Consider the following 25,437-nt stretch of genomic DNA (forward strand, 5'->3'; position numbering starts at 1 on the left):
TTAATGAACTAAACATTTTAGAGTTGTATAAAAAACTGTAAAAGTGGTGGAGGGAAATACTGGAGGCATCCTCTTAATAATAAATCTATCTGTACGTGGCACCTGTACCCCCTTTATTGTTTGAATTTTTTCATAGTCATATCACCTTTTTAAATAAAAATATGAGGTTGTCTAACCCTTAGGTTTCCTAACCTTTGTGCTTCCCCCAATTGATGCGTTATTTTGGATAACAACTGTGTTAGTAAAATAACAGATAGAATCTTGTTGGGAAAGGTGGGCAACACATCACTTTTCATTTATTCCATAAAAAGTCAGCAACATTCTACTGAATTATCACAAAAAAAAAGATCACGGTAAACTCCTTTTTCTAATCCTACAATATGTACGATTCCCCATCAGAGAGTACACATTCAGTCATCTGTAATTAAATCCATCCTATGGTGATTACAGTGTTTACAGAGGAAAAAATTCCATCATGCATCAAATTAATTTTATTTTTGTTCAGAATTGAACAGCTCAGATAAACATTATCTGACTCTCTGGTTAGGTGTAAAGATGTTCATAATAAATAAGTTTACATTTTTTATTATTTCCAGGGCTCCCAGCACAGTGGCTCCTCTACCTCATTAGCATCCACCAAAGTGTGCAGTTCCATGGATGAAAGTGACCTCTTAACAGAAGGTAATAATGTGGAATAATGTTACATAGGGTTTCTACATGATTATTTACTTGTCTTATATACTTCTGAAAACAGAACCAACCCAATTTTTTTTTTTTAAATTACCAGGCAGGCCTCTTATTGCAGAAGGTACAGGTGATAAAATAACCTTACCTGCATGATCACAATTTTTTGCACTCACCTCTTCTTTCTCTTTCTGATTTTGCTCTTTGGCCATCTTAATTGACCATGATGGTGTGACTTCCATAAAGATGCACAGGAATTCATTCCATCGGGGATCCGAGCACCCCAAACTAAGCTGCACATGCTAGGAGTCAGACGATGAACAGTTACGTTAGTAATTTGCTATACTAATTAACAAGGTTTACATTTGGCAAGAATCAAAACAGAGACTTTCTCCTAATTTATAGAGGCCTTCAAAAGCATTTGTTATTAGCAGTTTATTGGTTGAATGAAGAATTATCAAGTTGCAAATATGAAAAGAAAATTAAACACTTATAATCTTTCAAAACAAATTTGTAATCAATATACATTTTCATTATGTAAAGATCAATATTTATTAAAGAGTTTAGATCATGCAAATTAATAGAAAATTTAAATTGCATTACTCATAATATGATTTCTTATACAGGAGAATTTAGATGTCATTGTTTCATTTTAACATGCAGTTTTACTGCAAAGTTGGTAAATATAATAATATTATATAAGTTCTCTGATTCTCCTACCTGTGCAATGTGCTTTATATTTCTGCTTGTTACAAATAGGTATGGTAATCACTTTCTCTGATACCTTTTCCAAAAATAGAGGCTGTTCTCCCTCTAGTGGCCGAATTGCACATATCTCCAGGTCAGCCTTTGCTGCAATGTGTATTGAAAAGCTATCATGCAATTTAGCCATTTATACTGCATCCTTATACTACTTTCATGTTGGGCGAGAAATCCCTTTCTTTGTAGTCTACGGCAAAAAATGCTGCTTCAAAGGAAGTACTATTATAATATACTAAAGTAGTACAGATTATAGCTTTAGGCTCATATTATGCTCTTTCTTTGGAAAACCCTATAATGCTTAATGTTGACAGGGTTATAAGTGAACCGTATATTTGGGGCTCATTTATGATGCAGAGCATATTGATATCCATTTTATCATTTGCAGTAGATGGGATCGATAATATACGTGACCTATTATCGACATGCTTTCCTTTTATAAAACTTTTGCTGCAAAGGCTCAAACATTTAGAAAATATTTTAATTTGTCCCAGTCCCTGGTATTTTTGTTGGACAAATTGTTCACCATGTCAACATAAAGAGAAAATCCTAAAGCCTTAAGAAATAAAAAAGGAATTTCTTATGGGGTTCTTTATTGTGGACATCCTGCAAATTGCATTCTTACTACGTATTTATCAGCGATAACCAAATTTGTCCTTTACCTCTCCTAAATCTTTGCTGAGTGTTCTCAGATAAATATCTGCAGATATGAAATTGATAATGCTAACAGCTTCAGATTTATTTAAAAGGCCAGTCAACCTAAGATTAGACCTAAACTAAGATTAGACCTAAACTAAGAAAAGGTTACATTTAAATGACAATTTTTCACCATATACAAGCAGTGTTCTTAGTTGAAAGAAACTGATTTACAAGAATTTGAGGTTATGAATGTTTAGGTAACTTTTTTACATTTTTATTGCAGACTTTATGGATGAAGGCTTCCAAGTACCAGTTTCTATAGCGGAAAGATATAAAGTTGGAAGGACCATAGGAGATGGAAACTTTGCCATTGTTAAAGAGTGTGTAGAAAGGTAAGTGACATGAAATGGGAGCAGTTGAGAGCACGGCTGAGCCTGCCATACAACGCTATGGTCAACCACTTGTCTGAAATGGGCTTAGTGTCCTGAGTGCTTTTTAGATAAAATGAACTGATTTATTAAAGCTTTCCAAGACAGGAGAGGATACATTTTCATCAGTGAGCCTGGGTGATCCAGGAAACCTGGAATGGATTTCTTAAAAGTAATTTGCTGTTTGTTAGCAATTGTTTTCAATATTCAGTCAGGTTTGCTGGATCACCCAGGTTCATTGATGAAAGTGTATTCTCTCCAGCCTTAAAGAGCTTTAATATATCAGGGTCTATGTGTTACCTCTTGATGACTGATTCAACTTTACCAGTCACTTGGATAAGTTTATTCAAATCACGTCTGCACTTTTAATATGTTTATAGGAATTTCTGATGTCTGATACAGTAATTTTTCCTAAAATAAACTTAACACGGTGAGAAAATGTCTGATATTCCTGGAGGCACTTCTATAAACCCTTTTAGGAGAATGCGTGGATGCTAAGAATTTCTTTCTGAAAAAACTGTGCCAGGAGCTTTGTGGATTTCGATAGGTTCATCACAGCCTGTTATTGAATTAATGTGTAATTATATCACAGCTTGAAGATCATCACAGGAATAGAACGGTGAACAGCATTGATCCCCTAGGAAAAAGGAGTAACAAATATGAACTAAAACGAACTCACCACCTTTATATTACACAGGAGGGAGATGAGGCTGCTGTGATGGCTCAGTGATTCTTGTAGTACAAAAACTAGATGCCAGATGGAAAAGTAGCTTAGTTTTTACTATGTTGTTTGCTTCATATGGGCTGAAAGGTGTAAAATAAATGACTATTTCAAATATTTAGTTGAGTTCTGCACATTTAAATGCCTGGATCTTAATACAATAACTGGTGGCCTTCACCCTCTAGATAAGTATTCCTTAAATATTTTAAGGAGAAACCCTTGAAATAATTTTCAGGTCATCAGGAAACCCCTCCCATAATTACTATAATCACAAGCATGTAGAATGCCTCTTACATTGCTGGCCAGTCAGGATATCACCCTTCCAGAGAGCCATAAGGACCATTGGTGTCACTTAAAGCGTACATAAACTCAGAAATTTCACTTTACATAAAAGGGTAGACAACCCTTTTATGTAAAGTAAAAATTCTGTTTGCTTTTTTAATGCAACATCCTTTTTAATAAAAAAAAAAAAGGTGCGTCCTAATTCTCCATCGCCAAGCCAATCGAGAATAAATGGGAGCACAAAGCCTACCTAAAGATACCTACCTTATGCATGCCAGGAGGCTCTTGGGTGCTCCTTCTACACATGCCTAAAAGGGGCCTTTTCATGAAAAGGGTAAAAAATTATCAATCTCACGCATGCACAGTGAGATCGGCAAGTTTTTTTCCAACCTACGTCACCCGATCTTGCGCCTGGGTCGGGTGACGTAAGAAGAAGAACCCATAAGAAAAGGAGAAGATGGAGGCGCCCAGAGCACCGGCTCCGAGGCGCATGTGAGGACGACGCAGGACCCCATGAAAGAGACCTCCGGACCGATCGGCTGCACTGCAGGATTGAAGAAAAGTGGATTTTTTTTTTCGACATTTTTCAGTTTACTTTCTCTTTAACTCGACCTTAGAGGAACAAATTGCTCCTTGGCCGAAGAAGCCCCAGTGACCTTTGAAATCCTGGTTGAGAAACACTGATCTAGATTAATGGTCTAGATCTAGTCAAATGTGACCCCCAACACATTCAGAAGGATGCACAATACCTTTGCGTTTGGAACATTATATTGAGATACACAATCTAACTGTGTAAACTATAATATAACATTAAGTTTTGCGACCGGTTTGGGTAATCAGAGAAGTTAGGAGATAAGATTTCAAGTGTGCACTAATTGAAATTGGCGCGGACATTGTGCTCCCTTCCTACCCCTCACAAGTACAGACTTTAGAAAAATGACCCATGCAGTTGGGCAAGTGCTTGCAATTTGGGGATAGGTCCAATATGGCTCATGCCATTTAAATTTATGGAAGGAATATTCTGAAAATGAAACATGGAAAAATATTAACACAGGAAATGCCTCACTGATTGAACCTATACTTCATTATAGATCTAAGCTATTTAAGTTAACATATTCAGAATATTCATCAATTTTTTTATTATAAATGAAATATTAAAATCTGATTAAAACAGGCAAAAAGGTCTGGCCATAATAAATAGTCTGGACATAATGTTATAAATGATATAGTGGAAAAAGAATGTATACAATACTCTTTGTTATACTTTTGGGTCAGTTTGGGAAAAGCCTGAGTTTAATTTTTGTGAGTAATTAATAATACCTAGACTGTATTGCATTAATAAGTCATCACATAAATAGTGTGCAGACAGGATTGATAGATGGAGGTCTCTTGCTCCGGTATTCTTCTTTATTGTGGGGGCTGCATTTTAAGATGATTAATAAAAAAACAATAAGGAGCAGCTGGGCGGTACAGCTCATCTCCCAAATCTGGATTGGAATCAGAGGTTCATCATTTCTTACTGCAGCTGGAAAAGATCTGGATGAGCCTGAGAATAGGATTAAAGCTGTACCTAAAGGTTCAAATATTATCAATCAATTGTAAGAAAGCCTGTCTACCAAAATTTGTATATCAGTGACATGCTTTATATACTGAGTATTGTTAGGAAAAGCACTGCTTGACCTAACTCTAATAAGGTGTAAAAAATAAAATAGTTTGTGGACTCCTTGGTGTAAATTTTGATAAGAGATTTCCAACTTTTTTCTGCTGCTATCCTCTTTTAGGCAGCAACACATGGACAGTATCAGGAAATGCAAACCTTCCAGCATTGTAAAGTGGAAAAGTCTAATGTTAAACAACCAAACTTGTGTATACCCGATGTGTAGTCACTTCAGGTCCGAAACTCTCCCAGAATAGCAAACATATGACTGTGGATGGTAGTGATGTGTTAACTTATGTTAATCTCCCCTATAGATGATTGATTGATTTTTGGTTTATTTTGTGTGCCTTCTCTTTGCACAGTTTACACTATTATGCCACCTATGTCAAAGGTCCTATCACCCCTACTAGCAGCCTCTTCAACACAATCTACCTAGCTTTGCCACCGGGGTACTATTAAGTTTTATCTCTGCTTAGTGTGTTCTTTTTCAATGTTTCCTGCATCCATCCAAGAACCCCATAAACTAATGCAAACTCTTAAAAAAATACCTATCCATACAGTCTAATGCAAACTCCTAATCTCTGTCTTGGATTGGTGGTCTTCCCCCATAGACTAATGACCCATTCCTATCTTCTTTCTGCACTGATGACCTACCTGCTTAGGCTGATTACCATCTTCTGCTTCCAGATTCCCCCAAAATGATAAATTTCAAGGTACATCAAGACACAACCACCCCACCTAAACTGTATAATTAAAGTGTCCCATTCACTTTAATTTATGATTTTATTTGTCTTTTAACTAGGTCAACTGGCAGAGAGTATGCATTGAAAATCATCAACAAAAGCAAGTGCCGAGGAAAAGTAAGTTTTTTTTTTTTATTGGCAAAATCAAAACTTTGCAAATGTAACGGAAGCAATATATTCAAATGTGGTCAGATGTGGTCCCCTGAACCTTCGTCTTACATTAGTGGGAAAAGTCTCCTTCCTTGTTTGACCCTTTTTAAAGTAAACCTCAAAACACAGAACTTTGTCTATTGTGGTTGACTTATTGTTGCCTCTTTCCTGCAGATATTCTATGTACTGTAACTTCTAAAACCTATATTGTTTCTTTTTGTACTGTATATGAAAAGGTGAATTAGCAATGTAATGTAATACTTCTATTTCAGACTCTAGAATACCAATGCTCAGTGACAGACATAGCTAACAGTGGGCCTCTGTATAGAAATGACTTGGGACCATCGCCAAACTGACTTGGGGCCCCTCTGGAGGCCTTTGGGCATTGGGCCGCTTTCCACCTCCCTATGTCTACCCCCACCTCCCTATGTCTACCCGTGCTAATACTAATAGAATTCTTTGAAAAGTGCGGACCAATGATTTTAAGCCTGTCCATATTGAATATATATATTTTTTTCTGCCATTCTTCATGGTATATATTGATTATTATTAGATATGACTTTTTAATATGCTTTTTACTGCAACACACTAAATCACAAACTTGTGAATAAGCCATAACTTTGATTGCACTTTTTCTCATTTGTTATATTTTTTTGGTGGGGGACATCAAAAAAATGAATAGTATACATGAAATACATGACCAAGTTAACCTGATTTCACCACCGGCATCCTGACTGTATAAAGTCGCATTAATCATACAATATATATTAAGTTAATTACTGTAAAGCTCTCGTAGTGTCTATAAGGACTGTATATCACATGCCATTATTTCTCCAGTGGAGTAAGTGGAAATCAATAATTTATAGAGTTCCCTGTGCAGTCAGAGCACCCCACTACATTATCCCCATGCAGCCAGGAAGAAGAAATCTGCTTTTATAATGAGCAGTACTGAAGTCAGGGGACTGGAAATGTAATTAGAGACTTGAGAGGAATTATGAGTTTTAAACTAGACCTACATTTTTCTAATCATAAAACTCACAAAAAGATTAACTCTTTGTGTTCTAATATTAATAAATGTATTTTTAATTCTTGTATTAGAAGTCTACACTTTCAGTTTTTGTTATTCCAAAAAATGTGGGTTATCCACCAAGGTCATAGGAATAGAAACCCCATACAGGAATATATTGTATTCTTAACTCTATGTTGTTGATATATAACAAAAGTGTTTAGTGTATAAAATCCTTTTTTATATTACATGCAAAAGTGACAAAAACAGGGGTTGGGGCAAACCTTATAACTTTGCAGGGAAGCTTTTTTTGAACAATCTATAAAATCCCTCTAGGTGTGATTTTATCAAATGCCACATCTCGTCAGATGAATATCGAATAATTGGTTTGAATTATTTAATTTAATTTTGTGAGACTTTTAATTTGGCAAAGATAATCCAAATAAAAAAACAATCATAAAAAAAACAATCTCAATAATAAAAAAATCCATCAAAAAAAACATGAATTTTATTAATAAATCTTTAAAAACATAAAATTTAAATGTTTTTTGTTGTTAAATTTTCAGCATACAAGAACATTATCTTATATAGCACAAACACTTAATAGGGTTACAGATTTACCCACATACAATTGAGTATTTATGATCTAGATATATATTTACAGTAAAGTTTTACTTTTTTCCAACGTTCCTGAAGAAGCAGACTTGATTTGCGAAACACGTTGAGAGTTGGCTGTAAATTTGAAATATTGGCATAGAAAACCTATTTGATTGTATGTGGTTAAATCTGTAACCCTATTAAGTGTTTGTGCTATATAAGATAATGTTAATCAATGCTGAAAAATGTATTGATGTACCATATACACCATGTATCATGCAACAACTAAAATGATTTTAATGTGATGTTTTTAATGATTTGTTATGAATAAAATTCATTTTTATATAGTATAAATTTCATTGTTTGGATTATCTATGCCAAAATTAAAGTCCCACAAAAAAATCAAAATAATTTTTGATTTGCAGGGAAACTTCTTACATTCAAGGTATAAGGTTTACACCTAATCAAAAACTTAAAATCAGTGTCTAAGTATTTTATTCATAGTATTGCAGTGCTACTGGGCAATTTTAACTGCAGAACGCATTTTTTTGTGTAACCTAATTAGAATATTAGACCTATAATATATAAAATATATATTATATATATATACTATCGGTATATATATATATATATATATATATATATATATATATAATATCAATAATATATATATAATATCAGTCCTAGTCCAAGTATAGTTCCTTGCACCTTGCACATTGTAAGGCATATGAGCTTTGTTTAAGTAGGCAACTACACAAATAAATGAATGGGAATTTTGCTTTCAGTAAATATTAAAATTAGTTTTAGTTTAGGAAAAGATACCTCTTACAGGTGACATCAATATGTTTAAATATATTTAATGTTTAAATATATTTAAGGTCAACATAAACATATAGCAAATTAATATTTTATTCACTGTTTGAACAAGCGGACCTAAGTTGCACATGCAATATTTTCCTATGGGGTTTGGAATGCGGTACTGTACAGTAAGAATTAAAATTTGCTACATGAGGAAGAAATGCCAAAACATATAAGGATTTATATTGTTAAAAGTAGCTATAGGAATGTTTTTATCTAGTAAACACATACCAAAAAAGTCCTAAACCTCATAGTCCCATCTTCCATCCGAGCGCCATGCTTCACAAATGAACAAAGAAATGCCACAGGAGAGCAGCTTTAATGTAGTTCACTGCCTGGTGCGGCTTAATCATCAAGTCACCATAAAGACATTCAATGGAAGTTTGAATACACAATTCATTAATTATAAAGTTAAGCTTCAAATATTTAGATCCAGGTAATTAACCTGACCGGCCTTGGGGTGCCAGGAGGGACTTTTTCCCCCAACATGTGATAAGTTGTCCATGTAACCCTACAGAACAGCTTTAAAGAAATACTTTCTAAACAAAATTCTTTCATTTTTAATAGCCAAGCTCTTTGATCTGACATTTTATCTTAATTTTTTAAAACTGAAATTACTTCTAATTTGCACTAATCTGCTCGCCAGTCATCAGGAATAATTTCATGTTTGTGCCTGGACTGTTTTAAAGGAAACCTGTCTCAGGAGAAATCCACGATCTGCTACTGCTGACCTCCTTCTAAAATTGCTATTTGGCTGGAAGTCAGAAAATGTTTACAGAAGGGATGGCTGAATTTTCTGAAATTGCATTGTAACTATGCAGACATTGTTTTTTTAGAGTATGATTGCAGTTTTTATTTATAGGAAATGTAATACTGTTATGCATGGGAAGTGGAAAAATCAGATTTATAAATAGTATTCCAGCAAAGGACTGAGCTAAGGGTCATTTACCCCCCAGGGCCAGTGCATTTATTATAAGTTGGGCATTGTGGCCCCAAGTCGAAGTGAAAATACTTACATGAAGACATAAAACATTGTGGTACCCACTGTCTTGGCTGCTGGACAGTATATATATATATATGCAACTGAGAAATTAGAACTCTTGATTTGGACATTTTATTGTTTATCATTATTATTATTATTATTATTATTATTAATAATAATAATAATAATAATAAACAGGATTTATATAGCTCCAACATATTACGCAGCGCTGTACATTAAATAGGGGTTGCAAATGACAGATGAATACAGACAGTGATACAGGAGCAGAGGAACCTGCCCCGAAGAGCTTACAATCTAGTAGGTGGAGTTAATTTACACACAATAACATGGGAGATATGTAGTGGTGGGAAGTAGTGATGGTTTCAAAAGACAGAAGAAGATGGGTAGGCAAGTTTGAAAAAATGGATTTTAAATGCTATTCTTGGTCTGTGACTCCCAGGCTGGAGATGATACACTTCCCACAATGAAGCTTTGTGATCCAGCAAACCTGGAATGGATTTCTATAGTCATTTGTTATTTGTTAGCAAATGTTTTCAATCATGAACCAGATCCATTCCAGGTTTGCTGGATCACCCAGCTTCACTGATAAAAGTGTATCCTCTCCAGCCTTGGAGAGCTTTAGTAAACCAGGACCACTGTATTAAAGGAGATCAGCCAGGCAGCTAGGATTTTCAGAAATAAAGACTAGCAATGTCAGTATACATATTTTTTAGTAGACAGAGAACAAAAAGCTGAATATTTGAAAACTTTCTTTCCTAATATAATTATGTTTCTTTAATGAATTAATAAAAGAAAATGACATTTAATTATTATTACATGTAGAATAATCTGGTTTATTATACATAAATAAAAGTCCATCCAAAAGTGGCTATGGGGGCATGTTACAATAGGGACTGGGGGTTGATTTATTTAAAATTAGCCCTGTGTTTTGTTATTAACCCCTATCTATTTCCTTTTCCAGGAGCATATGATCCAAAATGAGGTCTCTATCCTGAGGAGAGTGAAACATCCCAATATTGTGCTTCTCATTGAGGAGATGGATATGCCAAACGAGCTGTATCTGGTGATGGAACTTGTAAAGGTTGGCAAATTCATCTTATATTTTTCCAGGATTTCTATACAAAGAACTTGTATGAAATTATTTTTAATGTAATGTATATGGAGATAGCACACAAGGGGTACCGGTAACTCTGAAGCAGCTGTTATAATTTCACATAAAAGAAAACAAGCAGCCGCACAGCCACAATACAGATGCAATTCTGTGCAAACGTTTATGCAAAGTGGTGTCCGACTGCTGCCAAACATTTGAATAGGAATGGTTGGAAGTGTGGCTGAGCAGGCGCTACAGTCATGTTGTTTGCTGCAATTCTGTAAGGGACCTTAGAGCAAAGTTGTTTGCTTGCTTACCACTATACGTGTATGTCTGTGTATCTCAGCTGGCTATTACCATTGTAGTGGTCCATGAGCAACAGCCTAAATCTATCTACAAAAACATTTTACAGGGAAGGTTTTAGACAAAATATGGCCCTGGACAAATATAAAGTGAGGGTCCCATATGCACCATTCCAGCACCCTGCTATTCTTCCAGCATTCTGCTATTCTGTCAGTTGGATTCCTGGAGAAGGTGGTGGCCCTAGGCAATTCCCCAGGTATTCCTACCCTGGATCCAGACCTGACTGATATGGGTTCCTGCAGGACATGATGTCCAGGACTATCCAGCAAACCTGGAATGGATTTCTTGAAAGTAATTTTCTATTTGTAACCAAATATTTTCAATTCTGGACCAGATCCATTCCAGGTTTGCTTGACCACCCAGGTTCACTGATAAAAGTGTATCTTCTCCAGCTTTGGAGAGCTTTGATAAATCAGACCCAATGTCGTGTCTCCTCCAGTAGCCATCAGAACAGTCAGGACAAATCTCTCAATGAGGACATTTAGATTAAAACAGGTAGAATAGGGGATTTCTTCTTATCATTTCTTAATGTTTTCCATTACAGAAAGTGGAAAGAGGGGAAATCTCCCCAATGGCCCCATAGTCAGCAATAATAATAAACGGACATTATCCAAAACTATTAGACATTGGCAGGGGTTATACTTATTACTATTATTATTATCTATAGTAATAGTGTGTTTTATGTCAATATGGCCAATGTGGCTCCAGAGCTGGATTAGATTTCTGGACGATTTCGAAGCGTCTTCCTGATCCACCCACAGCATAGTGAGCATTATAAGGCCAGGGTGTCATTAAAAAGGGGTCAGATTCAACTTCTTTTCCTAGTTTAGCAGAATAAAATGAATACCTAACAAGAAAAAAATACATGTTCAAATATTATTTATAGATGCTTAACAAAATAATGATACATAGGTCATGAATCAGATCAAGAATTGCCCCCAGCAAGTTACAAGCCACCTAATTGCATCAAATAGCTACAGTCCATCAAAGTGAAACATTTCTCAATTAATATCATCAGCTGAGTTCCTGTCCAGAAAAATACCTACATGTGTTCTTCCTGGTTTTCCCTTTGCTCTCTGTATTGTACATTCATGTTGCTGCAGTTTAAGTGACATTATTCCTCATTGTCACTGAGTGGGGAGCACTGCCATCTAGTGGATTCACAAAGCATTACATAACTCAAACCCTGCCAAGAAACAGGTGGTACTAATCTTTGTTAGGCAATCTGGGACCAATTTCCAATGATGCTTCCATCCTTCTAGCGTTATCCATATCTTTGTATTCACTAAATAATATTCATTAACCTATTTCATTTTTCATCCTGCTAAAAGTTCCCAGCCATATCAGATATTAGCAGAGCTTTGCAGGTTGACAGAGATCCTACTTATGTTGTGCCTGAGGACCTAATCAGGCACAGATCCATGTGATATCATGTTACCGGCTTTACACTTTCATCCTGCCTATTGCCAATGATCTTAAACATCCTCCGATCTGTCCCTCCCTTTCTGTTCACATCTATCACATCCTAGACTTACACATAAAACGGCGGTCACATATCATTGTGTGCAAGGCTTTGTCTTTTGAAAGTTACTGATTCTGGAATTAGGGGATCATTTACATTCCTTTTGGAAAAGCTAATGATAACTCTTATGTGTCTGGCTGACATTCTAGAAGTGAGAGAGGAAAGGCTGCACTCCATATGTGAAGAACTCCGAGTGCAGGAGTAGCTTAGCGAGGCCCAGCCATTTTTATAAAGTGGCTTCAAATATGAATATTCTTTTTTGGAGACCTGATTTGTATATTTGTCACAATATAAAAAAATATAAAAATTATTTTCATAAATACAGAGTATGCTTTAGAACAGAATGGTCAACTTGAGACTTTTCAGTTCATGAAGTTTTGTTTCCAGCTTATATTGCCACCCAAGATTTTGAACACCAAGCCAAGATTTGAATTCTTAATACAGTTGGACAATTAAGTAGATTTACACCTTCTTTAGTCTTTGTAACAGTTCCAATGAATGTTGTTATCAGACCATGCAGTCCAGACTGCAAATACCACATCCATAAAATCAATAAGAACAAATAATGTACCTGTTCCAACTTACATTCAAATTCAACCTAAGAACAAACCTACAGTCCCTATCTCATATGTAACACGGGGACTACCTGTGTTCATTCCACTCATCATAAGGCTTCTTTTACATACATCTTTCACCAGAACTGTCTGCTTTCCATCACAACAACTAGTTAGGATCCAACCTACAAACAAAATTGATTCCAAACAAACAGTAAGTAAAACAAGCCCCCACTGACCTCAGTATTCACAGCCATAGATGGAGCAATTCTTCCTTATTGTTAAGTCATTTAAGTCCGGTTTCCCCACCATATTTCTTTTTGCATTTATGGGTGTCAACTCATCGTTGAGAGAGCCAAGCAATCAAGAGAAAGTGAAAAGGGAACCTGGGAAGTTTTAGGTGCAAACTTTGAGGATGAATAATTCCACAGTGTCTGAAGCTACAGAGGTCAGGGAAAGGTCTTTTTTGTTTACTGCTTGTTAAGTATATATAAATAATAATGTTTAAAGCCCAGCCACAGTTCTACTTCATCTAAACAGTGCTCTGATACAGTTAAAACAATTTATGACCCACAACATGGTAATAAATGATAAGAAATTGATGTTTTTAATGTTCTCAGATTATTTCAATGCATTTATGTTGTATGAGACCTTCTGGGGCAACAATTCTGAAAGCTCATACACATTGACCCCTATTAATCAAAGCTCTCAAAGGCTGAGGAGGATACTACTTCATCCTTGAAGCTGGGTGATTCAGCAAACCTGGAATGGATCTGGTCCAGGATTGAAAAGATTTGCTAACAAATAGCAAAAGATTTTTAAGGAATCCATCAAGGTTTACTGGATCACCGATGAAAGTATGTCTTCTCCAGCCTTGGGGAGCTTTAATAAATCAGGTCCATTGCCTGCAGAAAACAAAATCCTGTAGTTCGTTTTGGAATCCTCAAGGGCTAAGTCCCAATAAATGTTCTTCCACCTAGCAGCCTGTAGATATTAGAAAAAGCCAGCTCTGTTAGAATATGGTGTTCTGAGATGCAGGGCTAGGTTGTGATCCAGCAACCTAAATATATATAAAAAAAACCTTTTTAAATAGACTTTTGTTTCTGTGTCTTTCTGTACTTGCAGACGCCATGTAGATGGCAACATTGATATTGTGCTTGTATTGTGCTTTTGATTCATTTTATTTGATTTCTTTGGCAGGGAGGAGATCTGTTTGATGCTATCACTTCCACTAACAAATATACAGAACGAGACGCTAATGGGATGTTGTATAACTTAATGAGTGCCATCAAATACCTGCACAGCTTGAACATTGTTCATAGGGATATCAAACCGGAGAACCTGCTGGTAAGAGCTGATGTTTTGTGCCTTTTGTTCTAATATTAGGAAAATTATATTGTTTGTAAACATTTTCTAATCAGAAGATATTGTAAATGATAGTTGTATCTGCTCCTCTACTACTGCCACTAATGTACTGCTACTAATGGAGGGGGAGGAAGATAATGGAGGTGCTGGGTCAACATAGACAGCAAATGACAGTCCCAGAAGAGGATAGGGCTCAGATGTGCAAGGAGGGATAGGGCTGTGCTGGGGAATTGCCACTTGAGTGTCCACTTCCTAGCAAAGTTCAAATTACAAAATGTAAATAAAATTCTGCGACTGAAAGATTGAATGGGTTTGGTTTTTGAACAAGGTGCACATATAAAATATTATGGAGAGGTAGAAGGCAGCAGTCTTTATAAAGTTATTTATAAAGCACTGAATCTGATGTTCAGCAAACATTCTCTGCAGTGAATGTGTTTTAAAACAATGAATAATTCATAACCAAAAAAATGTTTGTTGAAAGTCACATTCCTCCTTTACAAACAGACCCCCTAGAGCAGTGTTTCTCAACCTTTTTAACATGGGGAAACCCCTTAAATAAATTTCATGTTCTCAGGGAACCCCGCTACAATTACTATATCCACAGATCACAGAAAATTGGCCTGGTGGTCAGTGGGAAGAATGTTACCCTTACAGATAACCAAAAAGACCATTAGTGTCAATTAAACTGACCTAAAAGGCACAAACTGCTCATGCCTAAAGGAACCCCTAGCAACCTCTAAGATTGGAACCCTGGTTGAGAAACACTGCCTTAGAGGGTATGTGACCATTTTGTTTTCATGTTTGCAGATTTGGGTCATTTCCTTTTGTAGACCATTAGGTAATAATCATGACAATTCAAAATCTCATAGAAACATATCAAATTTTGTATTTAATGGTTTGGACTTTGCTAATCTGCTGCTTTGGGTTGATGCAGCCCATTGCTTCTGGAGTATTGCATGTTAAACTTTTTCAGTTTTACACTTTAAAATAAATCAATAAAAGTAAAATTTACTTACCAATAAAGCAGTGCAGACATGCTGGCTTGCACAGCAATCATCTGACATGTGAAATGTCAAGCTGGCACCCAGCACAGCTGCTGTCTAGGAAGACAGAAAGTTGGATAGAGTGGACTTGGACTAGGTCACTTCTAACTATGCCAATATTCACCAATGCCAGTTTATCATCTAGTATAATAATAGTGTTCTCATTAGGAGAGAGTCATACCATTTTTCTCTTTGAAATATATATTTAATTATAGCATGGAGGTTTGGTATGGCAAAGCTGTAACACTCATGTCAGCAGTTATTAATAGTGTGAGACACAATAGGAATAGCACTCACTAAGTAACTTGGCTGATCCATTAGTGGGAAGCAACTTTTTTGTAGGAAAGAGACTTTGACAGATTTAGCCTGCAGCATGTTTTCACTAAAATGCCTGGGACAAATATCATCAGCAATGGAATCGCATTGTTAAAATGGAATATGCAATGAGCTCATGAACCTGCACAAACTGTCCACATAATGGACTATATATATATACTCCAGACTAATATAAAAAGGCCACCATTATATCCAAATATGTATTTGTTTTGTCATGGAATCATCCTTCTATAGTTCCCTGAAAAGTGGCAGTCTAGGGGCAACGCTAGGATTTATGCTGTATGCCAGTGATCCAAGCTGTTGTTGCTCCTTTGCTGTTTAGTACAGCTAGTCCCCGGGTTAAATACAAGATAGGGACTGTAGGTTTGTTCTCAGGTTGAATTTGTATGTAAGTCGGAACAGGTACATTATTTTAATAAAATGCAATTAGAACAAATGTTTGTGTCAACATAATATTAGGCAGTGTGGTGTCAGTTACTGCATAAAATCCTCACTTCGAATTAATCACAACAAAGCAAAAAAAAAAATCTTTATGGAGCCTAGACATTCAATAACTTCTGGAGCAAGCTGTGCCTTGATATGCAAAAAGAAACAGCTGTTACAAGATGCTTACAGATCAGCTCAATTTTTAGAATCACCCACAGCCTCAGCTGTGTTTAGCAAAAGATTTATTCTGCAAGTCATGCTAAAAACCACCCCCTACCCCCCCCATCAAACTTCGATCCTGCACAGGAGCAAGCAGTAAAGCCCCGTTCGTATCTAGGAGTCGTCCGTATGTTGGATGTCCTTAACTTGGGGACTACCTGTAATCAGCTGGGGGAAGGTAGGTGACCAAACCTACTACAATCCACAGTGCAGAAGCTAACTCATCCAACCTAGTAAGGTCCACAGTGCAGGTAATTCCATAAGTCTATACATATGGATTGCTTTATCTTCTGCTATTTCCACAATCCCCAGAGCAAATATCAGCCATTGCTTTGATGGCCAGTATTTGGGCTGCCTTCTCCCCATTACTTTTTAATATTTGTGGCCAAATGTGAATATTGTTCAATAAACTTATATATGATGGTTTTACAGTAAGCAAAAAAAAAGTTAAAGTTCCACAAAAAGATATTTAAAATTCAGTATATATTTCTATCAATAATTAAATATCTACTAAATAAAGGTAAAAATAACTTTTTCAGTGCATTTTAGGATTTCAACCATAAATGCACTAACTACACTTAATTTATTAAAATTGATAATAGAAGTGCTGACTACAGCAACCAGCCAGACCTTTTCGAGTGTTTGTTACTAAAGAAAACTTTCAGGAAAATAATATTGCCGGCACAGATAATTTACTCCCTCCTTTTTTACATAAACGCTTTTGAATCAAATTTATATTACCCATTGGTTGAAACTAAGAAATAATTTTAATCTCATCGAAAATGTAATGAAGCTTGACATTCTTCTTGTGTGGTTTCCACAGGAAATCTGTGTGTATATAACATAATTTGTTGATCTTGGTTAAGTTTTGCAGAGAATAAGCAGCTCATTTTAATTGGCTTGTCTTGAAGTTACACTGTTACAGCACATATATTTGCTTTAATAGCAGGCTCTCTGTATAGTCATATAATAGACCTCCAACAACAGGTTCCTTGTGTCATGCCATATGCCACCTAATCTACAAAGCCCTAGCATGCTATTTTACATCTCTGTAGTAATAACTTACATATGGCAAACAACAGTTACAAGTTCTGTTTAATTACTCCTGTGCAATTAAGTTTTACAACCTTGTTAAACCAGAGAACCCACTATGCCGAGTAACAGAAACTAATCTAGCTCTCATTTCCATTGTTTACTAGTTCATAAAGCAAAATGAGACTGACGGTGTTTATTGTGAACACATTGCTAGAAATAATGTTTAGGGCTTGTTTGGTTTAATTGTTTCGGAGCAAACAGTTTTTTTTAATTCTTTTTAGTCATTTAAATTTTACAAAAGCAAAACATGTCATTATTAGGGGCCTATTTGTTTTAGGGACAGTTAACTCAATAGGAGTATTTGATTAGTTTGAAGATGTTCTTGATCAGTTCTTTCAGGGTTTGTGTATGTTTTATACTCTAAGCACAGAGAAGTCACTGCCATGTCCAGACCCTGTCCCGTCCATTTGGGGGTTATGGGTCTTTGCATGTTTCAATGTCTCCTGTTAAATGAAAAATATACAGTAGGGATAGTGGGACTTTCTCATGATGGGCACACCATGTATGCTGACTCCAGAACATAAACATTGATGTTGCAGATGCAAGACTGATTCATACAAAACATTGTTAGGTGTTTTAATTGCTTTAACATCTTAAAAAGTTAAAATACGCTGTCTGGCCAAAAAATGTACCCAAGCCTGTGAAGGCAGTAATATTATCTGTGGCTTCTTCTAGGGTCGGAAAACATAATGTGCCCAAAAATTTAGGTCAGTTGACGACCCTTATATACTGAATGACCAGGATCTTTTCTTCCTTGAGGGCATATTCAAGGATGTTAATGTCAGGATTCATTGGGTGTAAATTGTGAAAGAGTGGTTAAGGAAGCGTGAGACAACATTTTTGTATATGGACTGACCACTGAGAATTTTTTGGATGTGCTGGAAAAGACTTTACACAGTAGTCTGATTCTTCCATAATTAACATTAATGCAACTTTGGACAGAAATATGTTGTAACATTGCAAAAGCCTATAGGAAGGATACCAAATGACAAATGTGTGCCCTACTCAAAGCTAAAGGTGGTCCAATTGAATATTAAATGTCCAAATTGCACTGCCATACAGATACAATATGTAAGCTGGGTTTACTAAAAGGGGAAAGGCTGTGCACCCCTTACTTCGTGGAGTCAGTGTTAGTGAATGAGGTTGAAATGGATCACAGTTTGAAATATCAACACATTTCACATATCAACCTTTGATTCCTCAGGAAAATGAATCAGAGTAAATTTATATAAGTATGTACAGAACAGCATTAAAGAACACTTATCCCACACCTTCTGCAGCTTGGTAAATACCCATCATCCAGAAAGAGACCTGCATGACAATCTTCAAAAACGGGTCCAAAAGCTATGGAATCTCCAGTTTTGCTGGTACCCTAGGAGTTTTTTTTTAATCCATGTCATATCAAGTAATCATAAGAGTTTTTGTTTAAAAGGAATCAACTGCAGACTACTAAATTATGCCATTTGGAGTTTCTTTTCACACTACTCCTCACAGCATTGGTCTGATTTATTAAAGCTCTCCAAGCTGGAGAGGATAAACTTTCATCAGTGAATACATGTTTATGTATGTAGGTGTCTGCATAGGGAGAATGATTGAGAAAAATTGAGAATTCTGTTCTCTGGACTAGGCTATACCTGTGATATTTGGACTGAGTATATGGACTGAGGTTATATACACCTGACCCCTGCACTATACTACACATACCCATAACCTCTGATTATGTACGGTATACTCTGAACCTGAATTATGCATATTGTATAGACCAGACACTGTAATGTTACGTACAACTTAAAATCAATCCCTGTAATCAATTTTAAGTATTCCATATAGCATTCACTTGTTTCATAATTAATCTGAATGAAGATCAATTTATTTGTAACTGAAATATCAGTCATAACACAAAAGTCTACTGACCTCAATTAACATTCTTCCCAAACTTTCCAAAAATTCATTTTCATGTTTTTGCCTAATTGATAGTCCACTCTACATATCCCATAGTGCATGGCTAGCTTAAGAAAGATAATGGGGTGGGGTTCTCATTAAAATCTCATACTGGAACATGCAGATCACCAGCAGTAAAGGGAAATCACTTAGTGGTAAATATCTATATTATTCTTGCATGGTCACATAACTTGCAAATAAAGTACGGTGTATGGCCAACCAAAACCCAATGATAAGGGTGAGAAGCTGGTTTTAATGTTGCCCTCAAGGGAAGGGTCAAATGCAGGGGGTCTTTATAAAAAATACAATAGTCTTGAATTTTTAAACTAAATGTAATCAATATAAGAACAGTCTACAACGCTTTGCATGGAATGTATTATACTTCTAAAGCAATGCACAGCATGTCATCCTACTATGACAGCACACAACACCCTCACTAACATATCTCTGTTTCCATTAAACATTTTCAAAGAGAATTTTTTAGCCATGTATTTTTCAGACAGATGTGTTTAACTAGATGTGGTTTTCAAAAAAAAAAATTGTAAAATTGTGGCTCTAACTACAAGCAAGTCTAGTGCAGATGATGAGATCCAGTTGTATGTGTTCATTAAAGAATTGCGTGCATGCCAAGAATTGCATCAGTGACTAGTGAACCAATTTGCTCTCCAAGCCTTCAGAACAAGAATAGAAGCAGCGAACATAAATAATTCTAAACATTTCTCGCCTTGTTCAGAAACAGCCATACAGTTCCCCACTTTAGTTTGGGCATTTCGGTTCCACCGAAAGAAAAAATGGATTTGAAGACAGTTTACCATTTAGGTGTAATAAGTACAATATTACTCCTTGAATGAGATTGGTTCTAATGGACAAGATTTGTTGAATGGCATCACCTATCTGCCTATGTCTAAGGCAGCAAAATTTTAAGTAAATTGTCTTATTACTTATAAAGTGTCATCGCAATCAAAAACAAAAAATCATACAGTATATGTTCAGAGTGTTAATTCTTTCCTCTTATTGCTCTAAAAATATGTGTTCAATTAGTCTGCATAAATACCTTATAACATTTGCAGAGAACTGCAAATCCTTATTGCCTGTGGCTACAATTTATGCTTCATTTAAAATGTGATCCTTTGTAGCCACCATGACTCTTCAGGAAGGTCTATCTTATGTTTGAGTCATAAATCATATGTATTGACATTGGGATGTTTGTTCTTTATTTGAATGTAAGGAAACAACAAGGAACCAATAATTCACTACATGTTAGGTTAATTTTACATCACACTTACTGTATAGGTACCCTAAACCATATGGCTACACCTGGCTATGGGAAATAACTTTCATGTCTTCAATTTGTAAAAAGAACCCCCAACAGAGCTAACACATATAAATATACTGGGAATATATTACATATTGATTCATATTTTCCTCTGTAATTGTGAAATTCATTGACTTTTTTTTGGAACACATTACACCATGCCCTCATTTGTTTAGAAAGATAAAATTGCTGACCAGTTCAGACTCCTTTTCCTCAAGTTACCTCCAAGCTACACATATTTATATGCAGTGTATTCATTAATATATACTGAGAGAGATGTACAGAAAGCAGCCTTGGGGATAGTTAGCAAATTCTCACTCCCAGTTTAAAAAATGCGAACTTGTTCCTATAACCATGTCAAATTAAAGATCTTGCCACTATCAACAATTTACCAGTGACAGCATTTCTATAGAGGGATTATCAGGGTAGAGAAATTCTCACCAGTTTCCATGTGTTGCATCCTTGCTGATCAGAAAAACAAAATGTCACTTTTTGGCTGATAATTTATATTCTACAAAATTTCCATCACAAGGAAGTGATGCCTGGCTTATGTGGTTTTTTTTTTTAGTTCATATTATTATTTAGTAAACCCAAAGTAAAGATATTTTCCTGGGGGCAACTGGCGGTTAGCGCTCTGTAATTGTTTCCAGTGTCAGCATTTTCCTGCCAGGAGGAGGAGAAAGGGTAACCTGGCATTTTCTGCTTTTTCTTCCAAAGCAAATGATGACATATTTTGCTGATTGTCAGGTAGCTGGCAGGACTAGGCAGAACTGTGTTGTTTTTCTTTTCGCTAGCTTGCAATGTGTTTAACATATGTTTCTCTGGGCTAAATTGTCATAAATAGCAGAGATAATGAGGCAGCTATTATACTTGAAACTCTTACAGCACCAGAGCTGGAATAAGGCTGTAGAATTGTTCTCCTGATTAAATAATTATGTTCTCATGATATAATGCAAAAAGCATCCCAATTAATTGGGAATGACTACTGAGAAGTGTTGCAGGTCCGTCCAGCAGGAAGTCAAACCAAGCGTGAATTCTCTGGTTTGGCGATTCCTTGAGCTTTTTATCTGGATGAGCTGGAACATATATCATGCCTTTGCTGCCTTTAAAACAAAAAAATGCTTTGATTTACGGTTCAGTAATTATCAATAAATTATCTCTGATGGTTCTAGAATGTTTTCTTATAAAATGCAAGAGGGGAACATTCTGTCTCTGTGCACATCATTTGATTGAATAAATTCATGTACCATAGCTGTATGCATTGGCAGAACCAGTGTATCAGATCCCCAGAGGCTAATTAGTCCTTTGTGTCCCTCTTTCTTTATTAAATTGGTCTGGAATGTGCTTACCAATTTTGAAGATCAAATTTTCCAGTCTAAAGAATATATGTGTGTGGTAATGATGGCAGTTTTAGGTATCCACCACCTTCCTATGTTACTTTGGGCTCCAATACTGGGATCTAGGCCCATGGTGACTATATGGTGACTACCTTTGGTATCTCAAATCACAGAGCTAGGAAGTCAGGCGGAGTTTTCCCCAGACTAGAGATGCTATGATGTAGCAATTGCATGATTTTGCCCACCATACTCCAGGCATATGCCGAAATATCAGTTCTACATTCCTACTATCTGCATGATAAACCTGTCTACTAAATGTTACTTTATATTGGCTGAAGATTACTCCTAACAATATTGCTGTGCCTACAGGGGGTTTGGGTTTTAATAACCCTTTATTATGAGTCAAGACTTACCAAGTGCAGGTGATCAAATAATTAAGTTTAAACTGCCTCAGTGTTTCTCAATATCACAAGTACTCACTGGATAGGATTGAACTATTTTATTCATTTATTCCCCTGCTTTGAACAATAGGGGTTATTACTATCCAATGTTAGACTGCCGAGCATGGACATGGTTTAAATAGGCGGACACCTTTTTGATTTAATCACTATTATATATGTAGACAATTTAGAGTTTTAGACTTGACACCAATATGGCACAAATTGTATTGGCCTGAATTATACTCTTTTGCAGGCTTTCTCAACATTTTTAACCTTAAAGTACCCTTGAAACAACTTGCAGGTCTCAGGAAACCCCAACCAATATTCACTATATCTACAGTTCAGAGCATATTACCATGGTGGTCAGTGGGAAGAATGCTTTACATTGGTGGCTTTTTGGAAGAATGTCCATTATGGACAGCTGATAGGGTCATTGTTAAAAGTTGAAAATTATCTGAAAAGCATATATTGCCAATTACTCAATTAACCTCTGAATAAATCCTAGTTGGGAAAGGCTGCTTTATTGCTTTTGAATGTAGATTTTTGTAGCTTAGGTTTTGTAATGTGGAGATTTTCTGCACTCATTCAAATGTTCCTATCAGGATATGAGAAAAGGGAAATTTTTAGCCATGAGGTTCTGAATTAAAGTGCTGTGTCATTTGTGTTTTATTAGTTTGATATTCTGCAGTAACCAAACATCACTAAAACAGCGATATTTGGGTATCTAGTTTGTAGGTTCATATGGAGCGCTTAGTTCCATACTTTGTTAATTCGTTATAAATCTTGTCTCGAAGAACAAAGCATGAAGTTGAGCATGAGAAATATCAAGAAAAACAAATAACAAAGTAAAAAAGTATTTTGTTCAAGCTGTTTCCATGCTGCATAATGTTTTGTAATAAGCTCATTTAATAGACCTAGGCATACATTTAGTTGGTTACTGAGCATTTATTTCTCTTGTCTAGGTCTACGAACATCAGGATGGAAGCAAATCACTAAAGCTTGGAGACTTTGGACTGGCCACTGTGGTTGATGGACCTCTTTACACTGTGTGTGGAACCCCAACATATGTAGCTCCAGAAATCATTGCCGAGACTGGGTAAAGTATTCTAAATAATCTAACAATAAAGAAATTTAATTCAATGTTTTCCAACTCTTTTGCATGATTAGTTGCTGAGTTACATAAGTATTGTGCGCCAAAGTGCTATAAGACAATTACAATTATGAACTATGAAATTTTATAGCTAGAAGAATTCTTTACAAGAATATGCTGTAGACTATTTACTGAATTGTATTCATGTTTGGAATCTAGATGTGTAGAATTTGTCAAAGTAACCAAATGTAATTTATACATATTTAGTCTGGTTGTTAGTCTATAAGATAAAATGTATGAAACAGGCTTAGCCAGGGCTGGACTTTACTCAGTATATTGTTATCAAAGCAAGAAAATACACAAAACATGTTGCTCACAAATTCTTTCAGAGTTGGTCCATGTAAAGGTCACCTAAAGCTCCTGTAGGTGTAAAAGGGCAATAAGCAATATGCAGATGACCATAACATCTAATCAGAGTTCATTTTTCTAATCTTACTCCAGAAACCAAAAATCTGACCGGTTACTATGGTTTGATAGATTATCACATCATCTTTATGTACAGCAGCCAGTTTAGCCTTACTATCACGAAACAATATGTGGTGCAGTGTCTAGGAGTACTGTAAGTCCAGGCTTCATAATGACATGTCCTCAGAGACCTAGGAATTGGGTTGAATGATGTTGGCCATCATTCCACATAGAAGAGGACATCTAAAGCAGAAATGCTATGAGGGAAAATCTTGGATTGATGGAGAGTCCAGTGATAAAAGTGATATCTTGAGGATAGTTTTGGTGCAAGGCATCCAATTACTTTTCCAACTAGGCCACCAGAACTCTTAGAAGAATATCAGCAATGGCAGCTCTTTTATCTTTTTATTGAGTCTTTTATCTTTGCTTTACGGTAAGAATCTGTACTGGTGGTCTAACCATCCTTCCCTTGCCTGTTCATTGGCTTTGCTATTCCTTTGATGACCCATTGCTCTCCTCTCTAGCCTTTCTCCTATTCTCATAAATCCTGGTTGGTTCCTAACATTTTTGTGTTTTCTTAGGTATGGATTAAAGGTGGACATTTGGGCAGCGGGTGTAATAACTTACATCCTACTGTGTGGCTTTCCTCCATTCCGTGGGTAGGTATAAAATCTGTCTGCATATATTTTCATTTAATCCTGTTGGGGTCTGTACAAAGCACATAAAATTGCATTAAACTCTAAATAAGTCTGTAGGTGCTGCAGGTTGACTGCTGCTTGAGCACACACAAAGCCTGCTATGGATGACTGTATAATAATTTTTTTTAGAGCTGCTAATCAAAAAAGTCAAAGGTTCCAATTTTATTACATACAGATAATCAAAGCTGAGAATATTTATGCTGCAGTTGGTCATTGATATTGCATACGAAAAATCAGGCACAATTAGCAAACCTGATTAAACTGTATAATAATTAATCACATGTATTCCCTAAATATTTACATTCAGTTTACATACATCATTCTTCATGCTCTCCATGGGGTTTTGAAGTATACATCTGTCATGGAATAATTTCGGATTGGTAATTATTTGTGATATTTTGATATGATAGATTATGATAGGGCATGTGTGTTATTTTTATGATTGCTATCTAGCACGAAACACATTTTTTTCTATCTTTTTCATGTTACTTAGAAGTGGAGATGACCAGGAAGTACTTTTTGATCAAATCCTAATGGGACAAGTAGATTTTCCATCACCTTACTGGGATAATGTGTCTGACTCTGCAAAGGTAATATTAATACTATTTAAA

The 25,437-nt window shown here is 35.8% G+C and overlaps 1 protein-coding gene and 1 long non-coding RNA gene across 4 annotated transcripts in view; one reads left to right on the forward strand and one right to left on the reverse strand.

Annotated features, from left to right (window-relative positions):
* The window catches only part of DCLK1 (doublecortin like kinase 1), a 208,796-nt gene that overhangs the window by 154,139 nt on the left and 29,220 nt on the right, over window positions 1-25,437 (forward strand). For all 3 annotated transcript variants that reach the window (XM_072404171.1, XM_072404164.1, XM_072404179.1), the window contains 8 exons: window positions 597-681; window positions 2,366-2,474; window positions 5,973-6,030; window positions 10,489-10,608; window positions 14,257-14,403; window positions 23,536-23,669; window positions 24,710-24,787; window positions 25,320-25,416. In XM_072404171.1, the coding sequence (XP_072260272.1) occupies window positions 597-681; window positions 2,366-2,474; window positions 5,973-6,030; window positions 10,489-10,608; window positions 14,257-14,403; window positions 23,536-23,669; window positions 24,710-24,787; window positions 25,320-25,416 (828 nt within the window). The remainder of the gene's footprint in view (window positions 1-596; window positions 682-2,365; window positions 2,475-5,972; window positions 6,031-10,488; window positions 10,609-14,256; window positions 14,404-23,535; window positions 23,670-24,709; window positions 24,788-25,319; window positions 25,417-25,437) is intronic.
* Window positions 1-25,437, reverse strand: part of LOC140326019 (uncharacterized) — a 131,283-nt gene that overhangs the window by 86,852 nt on the left and 18,994 nt on the right. The window lies entirely within an intron of this gene.

The sequence above is a fragment of the Pyxicephalus adspersus genome, chromosome 1 (assembly GCF_032062135.1).
Source record: "Pyxicephalus adspersus chromosome 1, UCB_Pads_2.0, whole genome shotgun sequence".
Taxonomy (NCBI): domain Eukaryota; kingdom Metazoa; phylum Chordata; class Amphibia; order Anura; family Pyxicephalidae; genus Pyxicephalus; species Pyxicephalus adspersus.